The sequence below is a fragment of the Geotrypetes seraphini genome, chromosome 1 (assembly GCF_902459505.1).
Source record: "Geotrypetes seraphini chromosome 1, aGeoSer1.1, whole genome shotgun sequence".
NCBI classification, from domain to species: domain Eukaryota; kingdom Metazoa; phylum Chordata; class Amphibia; order Gymnophiona; family Dermophiidae; genus Geotrypetes; species Geotrypetes seraphini.
This window is the reverse complement of record NC_047084.1, coordinates 196,989,350-197,009,445: the sequence shown is the minus strand read 5'-3', so window position 1 is coordinate 197,009,445 and position 20,096 is coordinate 196,989,350. Positions and strand designations below refer to the sequence as shown.

The 20,096-nt window shown below is 41.9% G+C and overlaps 1 protein-coding gene across 7 annotated transcripts in view; it reads right to left on the bottom strand.

Moving 5' to 3' along the window:
• Window positions 1–20,096, bottom strand: part of C1H4orf47 (chromosome 1 C4orf47 homolog) — an 80,689-nt gene that overhangs the window by 22,603 nt on the left and 37,990 nt on the right. For 6 of the 7 annotated variants that reach the window (XM_033943667.1, XM_033943676.1, XM_033943686.1 and 3 more), the window contains one exon: window positions 5,665–5,841. The exons of the other annotated variant lie outside the window; for it this stretch is intronic. In XM_033943667.1, coding sequence (XP_033799558.1) covers window positions 5,665–5,841 — 177 coding nt within the window. The remainder of the gene's footprint in view (window positions 1–5,664; window positions 5,842–20,096) is intronic. 7 annotated transcript variants of the gene reach the window in all.

Here is a 20,096-nt window from a genome sequence, read left to right as displayed (position 1 = left end):
ATTACCCTCCCTTTCCCTCCCTCCCTCCCCCATATAATTACGAAAACTTGGATACGCATACTGAGGTTAGGTTTAATTAACTCCCACAAGCTATTTCACTATTCTATTGTATTTACTACAATTATTTTCCTTTCTATTAATTCTTAATATAAGATTTCATATCCGTATTATAGGATATGTAAGAAAATTTTATCTCTATTTATTTATTTATAATTTGTTCTATATTTTGTTTTATTTTAATCTATATATATATATTTTTGAATATATATGAATCTTAAATATATATATATACAAATATATGAAAAATTTTTTGAGTCAATAACCATAAATAACTTCTAATCAATATAATATAATTGTTATCATTTAAGAGTATTAAAACAAGAAATGTAGAAATGTTTGCCAGGAATAAGTTTTGTTAAGATTCCAAAAGCTGGTTAATATTAATTTAGTATAGATATCTTCTTTCTTTAGTATTATGTTTGTATTATAAAAATGAATTATTTTAAGTTTACATAGTGTCTGAATATGATAGTCTGAGCATCCAGATAACTTTAGTTATTATATCATATCAATGTTTAACAAAGTTAATGTCTTATTTGTTGTCTTTTCTTCCTTTTATTTTGTGGAATAGTCTCGGTTATTTGGTGATAATAATAACATTTGTATCCTATATCTATCTTGCGTTTTCTTGCTTTCTTGTAGTAAATCCATGGATATATTTTATTTCTTTAATTTTGTTAGTTTCTCTTGTCCTTCACGTTAATAAATTTCTTGTATGTCCATGTCAGTTTGTAATAGGTTAAATTGTGTTTATATTGTGAGGCATAGTCATAATAATGTCTCGATCTTTTAAACTCATATCACTTCGTAAGATGTTGTATTCAGAAGTCGGCGCATCAAGGGTGTTTTACGTTCATTTTCTATAAGGGTAATTCCATTGTCATTGTTGAAATGGTGTCGCTCGTGTCTTTTTCCTTTGCAAGATTTTTGACGAAACTGTTTTGAGAGTTGGGTCTCCCCTCGTCCAATGGGAGACGCATACCAATCCGGAAGTACTTCCTCCAATCAGAAATCTTCTTTTTAGCCAATCATGGTTAGTTTTCATTTTTCATTTTATATTCTTTGTTGTGATTGTTGGATTTTCTTTTCTTTCTTAAATAACACCCCTTGTGTTTCTTTATCCAATCGGTAGTTCTTTTATTTTAATGTCATTGAGCTATAAGCATTTTTCTGCGTCAGGATCTCAAACGGAATCCTTCTAGCTCCACGGTGTCTCATGTAAGTTTGTTTTTTGTAATGTTCCAGAATCTAATTATGGAAATTAGATAAGAATTATGTCTTCAAGCAGGCTTGAGTCTTCTTGTTTAGAACTTCCATGTATTTTAAATTTTTGTTCCATCCACGTGCATTTTATCCGTTGTATTAGAATTTTTAGAATTGAGTTTCAACTGAATTTTTTATATATCTTATTATCCAATAATAAAAGGTTATAATTATGTAAATATTTAATTTTGAAGAGATCATTTCCGATGTTTTTTAAGAAGACATTGGTTGTTCATGTTGTTCAATAAATTCCTGTAGTTTTTTGGGGTCTGAAAAATTTTGAGTTATGTTATTTATTGTAATTTTCATTACTGCCGGATATAAAAGTCCATATCTAGCCCCCATAGATCTTAATTGTGGTCTCATGTCCAGAAATTGTTTTCTTTTCATTGCTGTTTCTCTTGCAAAGTCAGGGACGATATGTATTTTTGCGTCCTGACACTTGAGGTTTTTATTTTCTTTAGCTAATTTGCAGATTTCTACTGCTTGTTGGTGTCTTAATAGTTTGAAAATTAATGTTCTTGGACCTATTTGTGAATTTTTTCTTTGAGTTGGAATCCGATGTGCTCTTTCAATTTCTAATGCCGTTTTAAATTTCAATGGTAGTACTTTAGGTAAAAACTGTTCCAAGAAGTTAATAGGGTCATTTCTTTCTACTCCTTCCGGCATCCCGATGATTCTTAAATTATTTCTTCGTTCACGATTCCGACTGTCTTCAAGATCTCTTTTAATTTCTGTGTATTCCTTCCATATTGTTTTATTATTTCTCATTTCTATGTGTATTTGTTCCATGTTTTCCTCTAAATTGGTTATTCTATTTTCTGTCACCTCCACTCTTTTAGTGAGTAATGCCGCATCGTCCATTGCTTTTTGTAATTTTTTATTGCTGTCTAAAACAATTTCTTTTATTTGCCGTAATTCCTCCATAACGTCGGGGCTTTCGTCTGTCGGTAACGATGTGTTCATAGGAGGAGTGCAGGGCTCCGGTTTTGATCTTTTGTTACTTCCTAAACCGGACCCTCCAGCCTTCGGTTCTCCTTTATTTTGTTTGCTGGATGACATATTTAGATGATATTCAGAGTTTTTTCCTGTTATAGTTTAGTTATTTTTGTAGTATTTCTATAATTTGGCTTGTATGCACGGAGCTATTCACTCACCCAACCATCTGTGTTCGCGTCCAAGCCACGCCCCCCAGTTTGAGAATTCTGATCTGAATGTTTATATAGCCCATTCAAGGCGTTTTAGTTGTTATCTAGAATTTTTGGAAGATGGCCATTTTTAATTTGATTATGGCCAAACCTTCAAAATGTTTTGCTGAGAATTACATTTAAATCCTGTGATTAAGACACCATTTTCTAATCTTACCCTCACCTGAATGTGCCCATGGTGGGAAGTGGTTTCTCAAACACAGGAGCCATGAGGGAGAGATGTCACCAGCTCGTATGGGTCAAACAGGAGAAACTTTATTGATAGCTGCAATGGTTGACTCAACAGGATGCTGGGCATCATAAAGAAGGGCATAGCAACCAGAACACGGGAAGTCATCATGCCATTGTATCGAGCGATGGTGCGTCCACATCTGGAATACTGCGTTCAGTATTGGTCGCCGCACCTCAAGAAGGACATGGCGGTACTTGAGAGAGTCCAAAGGAGAGCAACGAAATTGGTAAGAGGGCTGGAACACTGCTCATACGCCGAGAGGCTGGATAGGCTGGGGCTCTTCTCTCTGGAGAAAAGGAGGCTCAGGGGAGATATGATAGAGACCTTCAAGATCATGAGGGGCATAGAGAAGGTGGATAGGGACAGATTCTTTAGACTGAAGGGGACAGCAAATACGAGGGGACATTCTGAGAAACTGAAGGGAGACAGGTTCAAAACAAATGCAAGGAAGTTTTTTTTTCACCCAAAGGGTCGTGGACACTTGGAATGCGCTACCGGAGGAAGTGATCAGGCAGAATACGGTACAAGGATTCAAACAGGGATTGGATGGATTCCTGAGGGATAAAGGGATCGTGGGATACTGAGGGAGGAGCTGGGAGGTAACACAAGTATAGGAAGTAAATCAGGTAATGAGTAAAAACTAACCTGGTCGTGCATGTGCAAGACCGGAGGGCTAGGACTTCGATAGGAAGGCAGGACTTAAATGGGAAACCAAGGTGGCAAGGGAGCCCCTTCTGATGATTCAGACAGGTCTTGACCTGTTTTGGGCCGCCGCGGGAGCGGACTGCTGGGCGGGATGGACCTGTGGTCTGACCCGGCGGAGGCACTGCTTATGTTCTTAACACTGACAAAGTTTCAGCAGGAATCGCCAAAGGGAATAAAAATTATGCATCATCGGCATAGTTCAAAGGATTGAGCCCTAATTCTGCCAATTTCTTCCCTAATGGAGCCATCACAATATTAAATAAAATTGTGCAATTGTAAGCTGTGAGACCAGATAAGGAAATGCTTACATTAGGTGATTTGTGGGCCCTATCTGGGACCAGCAGTGCAAATATCCACCTTGGGTTTTGGCAAGGAATACCTGTGATGGGACCATGGTTTCAGCTTACAGTATGGAGTTGGACTGAGGGACCAGCAAGCCAGATTTGCACTACTGTTTGTGTCACAGACCATGCAGCCCCATCACCTTTACCTTTCCTTCAGACCAGATATCTGCTGTTGGCATCAGCATAGGATCATGGCCAGATTAAGAACCCCTAGGGGTTAGACGGCTATAGAGTACAGTGCTGATATAGGTGTACAGCCTGCCCTATACCATGACCCACAATGCTGTTGCTGTGTCCTGCTATGCATTCCCATGTCTAGGTTACTATGGCTATATTACAGCATAATCTCCTTTGTGCATGTCACCTGTACACTCGTCCACTATTCCCTGGAAGGAGACTAGGTGAGGGCTGACTATAGGGCTTCTGGATGTGGCAGCCCTTCCTGAGCCAAGTCCAGATGCCATTTTGGGCTGCCAGGTTCGGTGGTCAGACTGGTCCCTCAGCTAGTGAGGAAATGGCCAGGACACCCGTCTAAGTGAATGTTGCAGGGAATGTTGCTGGTACCTGCACATGTCTTTCTGAGATGTGTCATGGCCATCTCTTTACTACCTGAAGGGCTGCCCTGTCCCCAGTACATGGCAACCCAATAGTTGGCCTCTGGACTCAATACAGGAAGGGCCCCATTTCCTGGTAGCCTACAAACTTGAGCTGGGAGACGGGAGTGATAAGGGAGACTGCAGGCCCTGTGTTGTGCTGTGGTAAGCCTCCTTAGTTCATCTGGAATTGCAGGCTGGGGCAGGCCCCAAGACAGTTGGTATGACCTAAATGACAGCACATATTTTCCTGTCAAACCAGTGACAGAAACACACATGCTCTCCAGCTACTGGGTTCCACATTTCTGTCTCTATCAGTTAGGTCCATGGCACTTCCTCATAATCCAAGTCATAAATCACCAGTTCATTTCTCCTAAGAAGTTACTGGAGACAGGAACAAGAAGAGAATGAAGACAAGGACAGAAGGAGTAGTCAACTGCCATGTTGTTCCTCAAAGCAGCAACCCACCTAGGTGGACAACTCTGAGCCCGAGTTAGGATGGGATTGTAGGATGAGGGGGAGGTTAGCCAGACTGGTCATTTAGGAGTCCATTTTCAGACCCTGGGAGGCAGCCGGACTATGGAGATGTTCTCCCATTTACTTTTTTTTATTGAATTTAACTTTAGCTTTTTTAATTTTTAAGCCAAGGGAAAAACCACTTCAAGGGTTCGTGGCTGCCTGAGTTTAGAACATGTCTTATCAGGTCAGCCTCTTGCAGGCTATCATTAGTCTCCAAAATAACCTCTTAACTTAGGCAGTCAAATACAGTCAAACCTCGGTTTCCGAGTAACCCGGTTTGCGAGTGTTTTGCATGACGAGCAAAACATTCTCGCAAAACTTGTCTCGCAAACCGAGTGTTGACCTGATTTGCGAGCACCCCCTCCCGATAACCGGCATCGCTCCCCCCCGCTCGCAAAGGTCCCCCTGCTCGAACCGCCCCCCCCCCCCCGCCCGAACAACTTGAACTCTCCCCCCCATGTGGCACCGGCACGCAACCCCCAGGACGTGCCGGTGCCGCCGCTAGAAGATCTTCCTGCCTCTGCCGGGCCTTGAGCATGCATCTGCACATGCTCAAGGCCTTTTAATTCTCCCTCTCGCTGAGATTCACTGAGAATGACTACATATTTATAGGAACAATCGATTATAATATGTAAACCATATATTATTGTAACCACAGAAAGGCGATATATGAAATCCCATCCCCTTTCTCTTAATGAAGCACAGCCTTGTGCAATGATACTTATTTGAAGCAAACATACCTTTTTAGAAGGAGAACTTGGTCTGAAAGGCTTTTCAATCTTTTTCTCTTCTGTTTTTTTGAGCGGTGGCAAAGGCTTGTCAACATGATAAGGATTTGGATCAAAATATTCCCTAGGGTATAGGTTGAGCCTGAAAGGTCCCCCTTTAATCAGTTTACTTTCATCATACTCCTCTCCCTACAAAAATGAAATAGAATGAGATTTGGAAAGTTATGTTTACTTACCTGCCTGCTTTCCATTCAATAACTCCATCGTGTAGTTTGTTGCTTTACATCCAAAAATTAACACATTCATAAGAACATAAATGTTGCCCTACTGGGTCAGGCCAAGGAACCATCTAGCCCAGTATCTTGTTTCCTACAGTGGCCAGTCGGATCAAAAGAACCTGGTAAGCTCTCCAAAGGTAGCAAGATTTCATGCTATTTAACCTTGGGCATAAGCAGTGACTTTCCCCAGGTTTACCTTAATAATGGTTTATAGACTTTTTCTCCAGGAATTCATCTGAATCTTTTTTAAAGCCAGCTACATTAACTGCTGTACCATTTCCTCCAGCGATGAGTGCCAGAACTTAAATGTACATTGAGTGAAAAAAATATTTCTCCTATTTGTTTTAAATGTACTACAATGTAACTTCATAGAATGTCCTTTAGTCACTGTACTCTTTGAAATGATAAACAATTGCTTCAAATTTATGCATTCCACTCTTTTCAGAATTTTGTAGACCTTAATCATATTCCCCTCATGAAAGGACACATTTGAAAGGATATGTCTTCTGTCTCTGTCTGTGCTGGGGAGGGGGCTCAAACACAGACAGAGTTTAATCTTGTTAAAGAAGTTAGCTGTCTGAGACAATGGGGGTTCGACCCCCCACTGCCATGTACCGGTTGAGATAGATAAAGGAAACTTTAACGCCTTTAGATTCAGACAAAGAAGTACATATCCTGCTCACCCCCCCCCCCTCTCTCTTGTCAAACCCCCTTTTCCTGTGTTGGTTACCACTGAAAGATATAAAACTGGATGTACACTAATAATAAAACAGGCAATCTCTTAAGGACACTGTCTGCGTATCTTTTCTCTCTAAGGAGAATGCCTCCGGATATCCGTACCCAGGCGACAGGGTGTGGGCAGGGCGGTTTCGGGACCAAGAAACAGACTTTGTTCGCTTCATTTGGGGGCTGGTCCGGGATGGGCTGGACATTACCAATATTTTGTGAGTATTTCTGAATTTTGAATTCTGTTCTTTAATACTCACTGGTATTGGCGTCCTGTTCCAACCCTTTATTTATATTCTGGGTTTTTGGGAAACTCACGCCGCGGTTACTGTTCTTTTGGGAAGAACAAGATTAATGTGGAGTTTTCGGGAAGCTCCCGCCGCAAAAATAAGCAGCTGCCATTCTTTTGGGAAGAATTAAATTAATTTATAGAAATGCCTTCTCACTCTGTCGTCTGTACCATTCTTTGCATGTGCTTTTCTCTTCTATCGCTTAGATAAGATTTTATAGAGTATAAGATTCTATTGTATATTATTAATGTACCTCGCTTATAAGGTAAGGTAAGCGAAAATTTCTGCATTGTTATATTGTTTTTATTATTGCAAAAATTAATGCATTGTGATATTGTTATGGGTCATAAAGGCACTTGGGATTCTCCCCCTCCTAGGCAGATGAGACTTGGAAGGCTTATGTTGCCCATGTGTGTGACACTCTCTTTCCAACTCACATATTTCTGTGTCACCAATCCTTTCCCATATACGTTTGCACTGCTTATAGGTTTAAATTTCTGCCGTTCTTGTGCTGTGTCGCCGGAAAGAAAAAATTCCGTTTTAGGTTTCAGGTTTGTTTGGGGAACTTACCGAAACAAAATGAAAAAGGGTAGAAATACATTTGTGTAATGAAAAAGAGAGGGAGAAGGATCAAAACAAAAGGTAGGGAACAAAAAAAAAAAATAATAATCTAGCACTTTGTAGAAAAGATATTAGTACGCATGGTGCCAATGTGTCTTAAAGAGGGAATGGATAACAGATTTTGATAAGAAGAATGTAATGTGCGATGGAGGTTGTTGATGAAATCAGGTAGACTGGAAGCTATGGTTTTATGTATCAGTAACATTATTTTATAAGTAATTCGATGATCTATGGGAAGCCAATGGGAGTTAATTAAAAGTGGTGTGACATGATCAAATTTTTGAGCTTTTAAGTTGAAATGATTTTAATGGCAGTATTTTGAATAATTTGGAGGTGTTATCTTTCTTTCTTAGTGATGCCTTTATATAATGCATTGCTATAGCCTAGACATGAAATGACTAGCGAATGAATAAGAGTATTTAATTAAGGGTTTGCAACAGTTAATTGCATCAATTAGTATTTACGAAACAGTGTTAGTGCATAGGGTGAGGAGTAGTGGCTCGTGGCCAGTGGGGGGTGGCGTTTGTGGGACGGTGGTGGAGTGGACATCGGAACGTGATGGTGCAGTGTTTTGTGGAGTTTTTCTACGGGGGGGGGGCTGTTTTCTCGTGTGATTCTGGGTGGCTCTGGTTGGATGTAGGCATGTGTGTTAGTTGGGGCCATGCCCAATAGAAGCATACGAGGAACTGGTAAAGAAAAATCCGAATATGGATGCAGTCAAAGCCAGAAAAACACACTGCAGATTAATATAAGGGAAAGTATAGTGATGTTCTTTTTGAGTGCTTTGCTGTTAGGCTAGATCATAAAGGAAATCAGGAGGTGCATGGACTCCATTTTGGGTTCTTTGTTTCTTCTCTGTCTCTGCTTTTCTTTGTGCAAAGTTTTCCCGCTCCTAGCATCGTGGTGTTGGTTGATACTAGATGTTCCTTGGGCTGGCTGGGAAGAAGTATCCCAAGCTAGGATATGGCATGCATTAAATATGAATTAAATATGAGTGAACCAAGTTGTGAATGTGTGGAATGCTTGGGCCCAGGCAGGTGCTGAATGTGTGGTATGAATGAATTTGTAGTGCTTGGAATAAGGTGATTGGGTTGGAGTCAGAGATCTGATTCTGAGGCAGTCTTTGGCAGGGAGAGGGGGAGGGCGGCCCCTCCTTCTCGTCCTCCTTCTCCTTTGCTGTGGTGACAGGCAGGCTGACTAGTTTTCAGCACTGTTTGTGGGTGGCGTGAGGCAGCTGACGGGCAGGCTGAGAACTTTTCAGCAGCTTGTTTGATACATAGACAAATTGTCTGAAATAAGTTTTAAGAATGATAAAATAAAATTGGAAATGTTATAAAATGTTAATGTATATTCAGAAATGAATGTGGACAGAACGAATATGATTTCTGAAACTTTTAAACATAGAGGAACTTCTTTGTCTAACTTTTAAACACCTCCTTTGTTGAGTTTTGATGGCTGTCGGGCTGATAATGTCACACTGGGCCAGAGGTATATAGTGGAAGTGTTTCGAGGTATTGAGCTGAGCACGTTGTCAGAGGGCCAGCATTTTGGCAACTATGGCGTTCTCCCGCTAATGCAACTGCTAACGTAATTGTGCTTTATTCTTTTGGTGTCATGATTGATTAACAAAACCTTTGCATTTAGTGTCATTTAGCATGATTTTTGTTATTTTTCACACCTTGAGCTTTATGAGTGCGCAGGCATACAATTTCCGTGCTCAAGGGATGTCTTGACTTTCTGTGTCCGAATACTAAGGTCACTCAAACCTTCACAGCCCTGCCGGACTCCTATCACTTTCCTGTGGACTCAATTTTGAAGACGCAGGGTACGGGAAAGAAGTCAGACTCTGAATTCAGCTTGAGATATGTGGCACCTTTGATTTTGGACACTTGCGGCCGCCCCAATGTTACTACTACCATAGAGGGTCAGGATAAATTAACTTTAATTGATACAGGGGCCAGAATCAGTTTTACAGATAGAGCAAGAAAAATATGGAAATTTGTGAGATTCAAGTTTCAAGTTTATTTTTAACTTATTGAATAGCTTAATTTAAATTGCTAAGCGATTTACAAATAAAAACAAAAGGTGTACACATAAGCTTATTTATAGTAAATTACATGAGTTTGACATATTGACATACAAACTAACAGATACGTAAGGGAAAAAGGGCAGAACTACAGTTGTATTAATAAAGCACAAAAGAAGACATGAATGGTGAAAACAATAGGAATGGGGAATAAATAAATTAAAGGCGTCTTTAAAAAGGAAGCTCTTCAGATTGCCTTTAAAATGGTTTAGGTCATTTTCTTCTCTTAAATGCTGAGGTAAGGTGTTCCATAATTGTGGGGCCATTACAGAGAAGATATCATGATGACGAGTTCCGATAACTTTCAATGATAGAATTGTTAAGAGTTTTTGATTATTGGACCTTAAAGAACGTGATATACTATGGGGAATAAGTAGTTATTAATGAATTGGGGTTCGTTCAAAGACAGTGTTTTAAAAACTAAAAGTAGGATTTTAAAGGTAATGCGATGAGCAACAGGAATCCAATGTGATTCGATCAGGATTGCAGACAGAGCTTGATAGGTGTTGAAGAGGTTTAATGAAACCTGGACCCCAAAGGCAGGTCTTAGTGCCCATGCAAATATGGATTCCTAACCTCCGTTCTCCTTTGAAGATTCTGGTCAAACAAATGATTTCAGAATGGCCCACTAGTTCTCGTGCAGAATTTCAGAATAAATTATTGGAAAAAGGAGCAGTGCGGGGTTTGAACCCCCAAACCTCAGGTTCCTTAGGCTGTAGTGCTAACCACTACGCAACACTCTCCTATGCTTTGAGATCTCTAAGTCTCGGGAAATCCTGCATTATCAGGGCCGGCTACCCACCTGGGGACCGCGTCTGTCCGCTCCTCGCGGAAGAGGGGGTCGTGAGTTTCGTAGGGGGCGGGTCCCTGCCTCCGATCAAGGTGGTAATAATCCATCCAGAAGTACTGGATGTTTTCATTGCGGGGACCCTGGTCACTGGCTTAATCAATGCCCATCTGGCCGGTGCTCAAAGCCGCCCTTCGGATGGACTTTGGTGCAAAGAGGGGAAACCCTGTATACCAGCTGCCATTGTTATTGCTGACATGTTCTCCCGATGGCCTGAAGTTTTTTCCCACTACAAATGAAACTGCTCAGACTATGGTGAACATTTTACTTCGCGAAATCATCCCTAGGTGGGGATGTCCCACACACATCAACTCAGATAATGGTCCTGCTTTCACTGCCAGAGTATGCAAAGATTTAGCTATCGCATTCCGCATTGAGTGGAAATTTCATCTCCCATATCACCCACAGAGTTCCGGTATTGTCGAACGCATGAACAGGATTATTAAAGACAAAATCTGGAAAGCCACAGCTGGCACATTTGTTAATTGGAAAAAATTACTTCCTATTGTTTTAGCTGAAATTAGGATGTTGCCAAATTAAAATGTATTTTTTTTCCTCTTTCTTAGCAGCAGTTCGGATATATACATAGTCATCCCAGTTTTGGCACAAGGATATTTCTGGTGTTTTCCAGGGATCCTCTTTGTCACTGCAGAGATAAAGATGATCCAAAGAGACATTAGCTTTTCTGAATATGAGATGGTTATTTGTATTACTCATGTGTTCATCTTTATTTTGGTTCTCTATAACAATGTGTTTATTTGCAGAGTTAAATTCAGCCCTGCACACTTGACAGATGGAAAAATATTGTGTTTTATGTTTTATCTATGCCATGTGGTCTGTGTTTTGTCCACTTATTTAGTTTAGGGGGTACCCCAGGATACATAACATTGGCCATTTCTAGAGCTAGCTCTTTTCCCACTTTTTACTAGCCCATTGCGCAATGTTCTTTTTTTCCCTATAGTTTGCATATGCTAAATGTAGCTTAGTTAGGGGTTATCTATACAGTGTTTATTCTATGGTGCTCACTAGATATGAACCATTCAGTACACATTTCTGACATAATTTTTTTAAATACATTCAGTACAGAATTATGGTCTCTCTGAAGTGCCATAATAGTTATATGCAGCACACAAAAACATATCTTTTTGGAATGTCTGATTAAGAACCTTAAGTACATGAATATTGTCTCTCTTTTGCTATAACTATAACAAGTAAATGCATTAATATTGTCACATGTTGCCACATTCAGTACAGGCAACCTGGTTTCTCTCTCTCTCTCTCTCTACATTCAGTACAGGCAACATGGTTTCTCTCGTTTTCTATCTCTTATTTGGATCACACTGGAGTACAGCTGCTGAATGTCAAGTAGGTGTATCCCTCCCTGTATGCACAGACATCATTTACCGACAGATCCTGTGCAGACAACGTTTCATCCCAAGCATGCATCTCACCAGTTTAAAGAGACTATAATTCATCTTCTTGCACCCTGACTGCAAAGACTTTTCTACACATGCTGTACACAACGTTTCCTGTTCATTGGATATATAAGAACGCTTTACTGTACAGTTCTACCTATTTAACCTACTCCACACCTCTAATGATTATATGGACATTCCAGACTTTATTTCATATGCTGTGCATCCACTACCTCTTGGTATGTGGAACGAGACATTCCACAAGCTGCTGAACTTTACTGAACAACTTAAGGAAACCTCCAAAGAAGTGAATCATACTATCACTTTTGAAAATGGACAGATTGCACAAACTGTAGAAAATTTGCTACGAGACGCTCATGTCTCAGTCTGGGAACTTTTCTTTGAGTATTCGCCCACTGCAAACCACGTATTTAATGTTTTAATTCACCCTATCATTATCTTAATTATTCTACAAAATTTTGCTATGTATTGTTATGATTCTCCTTTGCTGTAGAGTGAAACACGTGTACATTTCTTTTCTCACAAGGTTCCTTCTAGCTTTTAAGGCAGTTAGACATGAATTTCCAGTATCTTCTCTGACACTTGCTAATTTGGCTAATTTGGTTCTAATGTGGTTTTAATCTGGCATATTGCATTGCATGCCAGGGTCAGACATAATTACCTCATACTTGCATACTCTCTCATGACATCTTTGTACCTTTATGCCTGAGCCTCCTGAGAAAAGTTTCCTGCATCCCTTATGCACCGTTCATTTGCTCAACGACGGGTAAGATATAAGCATACTGGGATCCCCGCCCAGATGATGGTGTACAACCTAAGACAGAGGTTTGAACTCATAATGGGAACTGTTTATCTTCATAGCTTGGAGATTCTGCAGAACAGGGGACATGCCGATAGATAAGCGAGGCATCTGCGAAATGCAGACTGACTAAGGGTACCACAAGCTTGCTTTCATTTCAAATAATAAGAATAAAAAATAAACAAAATATGGGAAATGTCAGCATAGCTATTGCTAGCAATCAACATTTTTAGTTGGCATAACTAATGTCAGCAGAGGCCTATGGGAAATTATGTCAATCTCACTTTAGAATGTAGATGCAAATATGTTTATTCACAGAAAACATCCAGGAAGACGGTTTCAAGTAGTCCTGATTAAATCATGATTAACTAAAAGGTGTTAATGTCTCATTAAGAGGACAATAGGTCCAGGTGCACAGATAACTAAAGTTAATCAGAAACTATTATCAGAGGCATACTGGAAATTACATTTGAGTGCAAGCCTATTACTATGTTTATTCTGTATTTTAGAATAAGTTTCAAAACTATAAAAGCCCCCTCACACTCTACCTGAAGCTTGGGACATCACCCTCCCCATCCCCCTGTTTTTCTCTCTTTCTTTGTGTGTTCTCTCTCATTCACAAGAACACAGAAGCAGTCCCTGTACAGCTCCTAAAACCCCTCCTCAAGAGACATATCTAGAATATGTTTCCTTCCACGCTCATGCTGTGCATTTATGACGTCATTTTCATGACGTAAGAGGGGATTGAAAGGACACATTTAAAAGGATATGTCTTCTGTCTCTGTCTGTGCTGGGGAGGGGGCTCAAACACAGACAGAGTTTAATCTTGTTAAAGAAGTTAGCTGTCTGAGACAATGGGGGTTCGACCCCCCACTGCCATGTAAGGGTTAAGATAGATAAAGGAAACTTTAACACCTTTAGATTCAGACAAAGAAGTACATATCCTGCTCAACCCCCCCCCCTCTCTCTTGTCTAACCCCCTTTTCCTGTGTTGGTTACCACTGAAAGATATAAAACTGGATGTACACTAATAATAAAACAGGCAATCTCTTTAGGACACTGTCTGCGTATATTTTCTCTCTAAGGAGAATGCCTCCGGATATCCATTCCCAGGCGACAGGGTGTGGGCAGGGCGGTTTCTGGACCAAGAAACAGACTTTGTTCGCTTCACCCCAGTCAAGCTGAAGAGTCCTATTTTTTTTTAATCTTTTCTTTATTTTCTTATTTGGTTTATATCCCGTCCTTCCAGGAGAGCTCAGAATGGGTTACAAAGTTACATACATAAGAAAGTGTATTTTTACAAGGTGATGGCAAACATGGTATGGCAGAACGTTGTCTGACAAAGATGCTAAAATATAGTTAAAGCATGGTAAAACATAACATGACAAAACATGGTACAGAGAGACATAGAATAACAAGCATAGTATGGCAAAACATAGCATGGCAAACATAATATTACAAACATGGCTAATCTAGTATGACACTATAGTACGACATGCAGGGCAGGATTAATTCGTTGAGGGCCCCTAGGCACACAAGTACACTGGGCCCTCTGCCTGCCCCACTATGCCCCGCCCCCTGCCACACCCCCATTTATTTACCCATTTTCTTGTTTACTTCTTTATTTCCACTTTATTTCTTTTATTTTAAAATTCAAAACAAACAAGAAAGAGTACCATACCAGTGCCAATGTAGTTTTTCTTCTATGCAACCTCCAAACATCTCTGAACAAATCTCTCCTTAAGAACATAAGAACATAAGCAAGGCCTCCGCTGGGTCAGACCCGAGGTCCATCGTGCCCAGCAGTCCGCTCACGCGGCAGCCCAACAGGTCCAGGACCTGTGCAGTAATCCTCTATTTATACCCTTCTATCCCCTTTTCCAGGAGAAAACTGTCCAATCCTTTCTTAAACCCCAGTACCGTACTCTGCCCTATTACGTCCTCTGGAAGCGCATTCCAGGAAGAGATCTTCAGCTGGCAGAGCTTTCGAAAGCCCACCAATTTATATTTTGCATATGGGTAGGAGGCATGAGGCATGGCGGAAAGAAAATTTAATGCCCGTCATTTTATTGGACTAACACATTTCTCACTTAGCTTTCAGAGGTTAAAACCTCTTTCTTCAGATCAGTAAACTATACTTCAGGTCAGTAAACTATCCCTGTCCTGACCTGAGAAAAGGAGTTATGGTCTCTGAATTAGTAAAAAAAAATATATTAAAATTAGTTCAATAAACAGTATCACTTTATTTCCATTTTCTATTAATAAACGATTATCAACAGAGCTACAATAATACTTTATCCTAAGCAAAAAGAAATAAATAAAACAAATAGATAAAATAAAGAATGAAAAAAACAAACAAAAAAAAACAAATATAAATTTTTCTACCTTTGTTGTCTGGTTTCTGTTTTCCTCATATTCTCATCATTCTCTTCCTGCCCTCTCTCTGTCTCTTCCATATGGCATCTGTTCTCTTTCTATATCTCTTCCAGAAATTGTCCGCCTTTCCCTTCCATCTCTTCCACCCCCTCACCTCCCCCCCCCACCATTGGTGTGGCATCCAGCTTCTTCCCTTTCCTCCTCCAATGGTCTGGCATCACTCTCCTCTCCTTCCCTTCCCTCTCCCACACCCCCATGGTCTGGCATTTCACTCTCTCTTCCCCCCACTTCCATCAGCATCTGCCCCCTTTCTTTCCCTCCAACACAACTGCAACCGGTATCCTTCCCCCTTATGTCTCTCACCTCTTTCCCTGCACACCAATTCCACCAGTATCTGCCCCCTTTCTTTCCCTCTAACCCAATTGCATCCAGTATCCTTCCCCCTTATGTCTCTCTCCCCTTTCCCTTCCCCCCACTTCCATCAGCATCTGCCCTCTTTCTCTCCCTCCACACACCCTGCCCCACCCCCTTCCCCTTTCTCTCCCGCCATCACCCTTCTATGCTCTTCTCTCTCTCCCTCCAAACTAACCAATGCCATGAAGCAAGGTCCAGCAATGACTTCAGCTGCCGGCTCTGCTCAGGAAGTGACATCAGAGGGGAGTGGACCGGCAGACGCATGGAGTTGCTGTAAGGTCCGGTAATGACTGCGTTTGCCGGTCCACCCCCTCCGTCACTTACTTCTTCTCTGAGCAGAGCCGGGAGACGCAGTCATCGTGGGACCTTATAGCAATTCCCCGTATCTGCCGGTCCTCCCCCTCTGACGCCACTTATTTCGGATGCATTGCCGTCGAATCCGGGGGGGGGAGGGGGGCAGCGTTGTCGATCTCCCAGGAGGGCCCATATTGCCGAAGAAAAAAAACCCTGTTTCTTCAGTGGGGCCCCCTGACAACTTCGGGCCCTTGACATGTGCCTACTGGGACTACCCATTAATCCAGCCCTGATGACATGTAATATGAGAACACCTAGCACAGTAAACATGGGATGGCAAACATTGTGTAGTAGACATAGCATGGTTGACATGGAGGGGCATTTTCCATAGGACATCTAAGTCTAATTTGAATGTTTTGGGAAAAACATCCAGAGATCCATTACAGAATATGTCTATTTTCAAAACAGCCAGATGTCTATCTTTTATTTTTGAAAATGGCCGATGTAGGCATTTTGATCCTTAGGACATATATCTTTTTTAGCTATTTTCAAAAATAAAAATGTCCACATGAAAAACACATAAAAGCAAGTTTTACAGACGTATCCAACTACCTTGTCTGATCGTGGCAGGGGAATCCCGATCAGCTGAGCCTATTTTGGGGAGTTCGGCCAGCTTAGCTAATGGGGGATTCACTTACCTTTATCAGCTGAACCAGCAGAGAGATCAGATTTCTCTCTTCCTCCTGCTCTCACACTCACCGATCCCCCAGCCCCCTACACAGAGACCACCACCCTAAAACCCTCCCCTCAACATCCCAAACACCCCCTTGTACTTTTCCTCAGAACAATCGGCAGGAGGGATACCCACTCATTCCTGCCACCAGGCCCCACCAAACTGCAACATTCCTGAACTCCTAGCACCAAAGTGTGACACCCCCTAAAACTCTTGTATTAAAATGTGGCACCCTCCTGAACGCCTGATACCCCACTCCGGCACCCCTCCAAACAACTGGCACCCCACCCTGGCACCCCTCCTACAAGCAAAATACAAAAAATGAAAAAGATTAACCAAAAACATCAGATATACAAACGGTTAATTAACTAGGATATTACATTTAATTAAATGATGGAAAGAATCTCAGAATTGCCACTCCAAGGATCATAATGTTATTATCCATATAAGAAATTGTGGCATAGATATCTTTCATGGATCCAAAAACTTCATGTATTAGAAATGTCTATATATAGCACTTTTCTTCAAAATTTAGTAATTACTACTCAAAATTTTTTTTAATTAAATTACTTATTTTCAATTATCTCATATGTATATTTTTTATTTGTTTATTTTTTAAAAAAAAATTTTGAACAGTAATTACTAAATTTTGAAGAAAAATGCTATATATAGACACTTCTAATACATGAATGTTTTGGATCGATGAAAGATACCCATGCCACAATTCCTTATATGGATAATAACATTATGATCCTTGGAGTGGCAATTCTGAGATTCTTTCCTTCATTTAATTAAATTTAATCTCCTAGTTGATTAACCTTTTGTGTACCCCTCCTACAAGCCCAAACCTTCAAAGACAATCATGCGGGAAGGATGCCCACTCCCTCCCGCTGGCAGGCCTGCCTTTTTATAATAGCAGGGCCTTCCCCTTCCCAATGCATCCTGGTATGCACTGGGGAGGGGACTAAGACTCTGATTGGCCTAGGCACTTAAGACATCTCTTATGGGAGGGGCCTTAGGTGCATAGGCAAATAGGAGCTCCTTATGCCCCTCCTTGCAGGGGGGTGCTAGGGTGGGATGCCAGGCATTCGGGGAGTAGCACGGTTTAGTGATACAGGTTGGGGGGGTGCTGCAGTTTGGAGCTAGGGGTTCAGGGGGTGCTACGGTTTGGGGTGGCGTGTCGGGATTCGATGGGTCCCAGCGGCAGGAAGGCGTGGGCATCTTTCCTGCCGATTGTTCTGAGGAAAGGTACAGGGGGATGTCAGGGAGTTGTCGGGAGGAGGGGTGTATGGCGGAAGTCTCTGTGTAGGTGGCTGGGAGATTATTGAGGGAGGGAGATTATTGAGGCTGGGAGATTATTGAGGGAGGGAGAGAGGAATCGGAGATCCCTGCCAGTTCAGCTGATTCTGGCAGGGGAATCCCCCATCAGTTGAGCAGGCAGGACTCCCCAAATCCAGCTTAGCTGATTGGGTTTCTCCTATGATCAGCTGTTGGGAAGCCTGGGGTTTTTTTGGCTGGTGGCTTGCCCTAGGATAAAGCACAGTTACTTACCATAACAGGTGTTATCCAGAGACAGCAGGCAGCTATTCTTAACATGTGGGCGACATCATCCATGGAGCCCAGATTCGGACAGCTTCACAAGCAGACTTACTTGAAGAACTTTAGAAAGTTCGCCACTGCCACATCATGCATGCATGAGTACCTTCCCGCCCGATGCAGGGTACATCTCCTCAGTTCAGATAGCTAGCAGAGAAGCCAACCAGGGGAGGTGGGGAGGTTGTGAGAATAGCTGCCTGCTATCCCTGGATAATACCTGCTACGTTAAGTAACTGTGCTTTATCCCAGGACAAGCAGGCAGTCTATTCTCAACATGTGGGTGACCTCCAAGCTAACCAGAATGGGATGGTGGGAGTGTTAGCAATTCAGGAGAATAAATTTTGTAATACTGCTGGCCGAAATTGCCATCTCATCTGGAAAAAGCATCCAGACAATAATGAGAGGTGAAGGTATGAATCAAGGACCAAGTGGCAGCTTTACAGATTTCCTCAATAGGAATAGATCTAAGGAAAGCTACTGATGCCACTATGGCTCCGACTTTATGGGCTGTGACTGACTCTGTAGATGCAGTCCAGCCTGAGTATAGCAGAAAGAGATGTAAGCAGCTAACCAGTTGGAGATGGTGCACTTGGAAAATCGGGTGTCCCAACTTGTTTGGATTAAAGGAGACAAAAAGTTGAGGTGCAGATCTGTGTGGCTTAGTTCTTTGCAAGTAGAAAGCGAAAGCACGCTTACAGTCCAGAGCAGTAGCATACCAAGGAGGGCGGTCTTCCCCGGGTGCACGCTTCATGGGGGTGCACAGCCAGCCGGATCCACTGAGGGATTCTGAGCTGAAGTCTGGCAAAAGGAGTCACGTGAACTGTAGAGGCCATGTGACCTAGGAAAACCATCATGTGTCTCGCTAAAAGTGAAGTGAGGGATGACACTTTGTGACAAAGTTGAATGAGAGCATCCTGACGCTGCTGAGGAAGGAATGCTCTGAGTTGTACAGTGTCCAAGACAGCTCCGATGAACTGTAGAGTTTGAGAGAGCTGTAGTTGGGATTTGGGAAATTTGATTTCGAGCCCCAAACTTTGGAGGAACCAAATAGTCCATTGGGTCGCTACAATAACCCCTTGAGATGTTGAATCTGATGAGCCAGTCGTCCAGGTACGGGAACACATGTAGACCATGGTTCCGCGCAGCTGCTGCTACTACAACTAGGCACTTTGTGAAAACTATTGGAGATGACGCCAGGCCAAAGGATAGCACTCCGTATTGGAAACTACAGACTGGTGAGTCTGACCTCGGTACCGGGAAAGATGGTAGAGATGCTGATAAAGGACCGCATCATTGGGCCAGCCAGCATGGCTTCAGCAAAGGAAGATCTTGCTTGACGAACTTGCTGCACTTCTTCGAGGGAGTAAACAGGCGGATAGACAAGGGTGACCTGGTCCACATTCTATATCTGGATTTTCAGAAGGTGTTTGACAAGGTTCCATATGAAGGACTACTTCGAAAAATTGCGAGCCATGGAATCAAGGGTGAAGTACTCACATGGATTAAAAACTGGCTGGCAGTTAGGAAACAGAGAGTGGGGGTAAACGGACAATACTCGGACTGGAAAAGCGTCACCAGTGGAGTGCCGCAGGGTTTGGTGCTTCTATCCATGCTCTTCAACATATTTATAAACAATCTGGAAATTGGTACAACGAGTGAGGTGATTAAATTTGCAGTTGATACAAAGTTATCCAGGGTAGTGAAGATGCAGGAGTACTGTGAAGATCTGCAACATGACAAACATGCTCGAGAAATGGGCCGCGACATGGCAAATTATGTTCAACGTGGATAAGTTAAAGGTGATGCATGTCGGTAACAAAAATCTTATACAAAAATACAGGATGTCTGGGGAGGTACTTGAAGAGACCCCACAGGAGAGAGATTTGGGAGTACTGGTTGACAAGTCATGAAGCCATCCGCGCAATGTGCAGCGGCGGCAAAAAGGGCA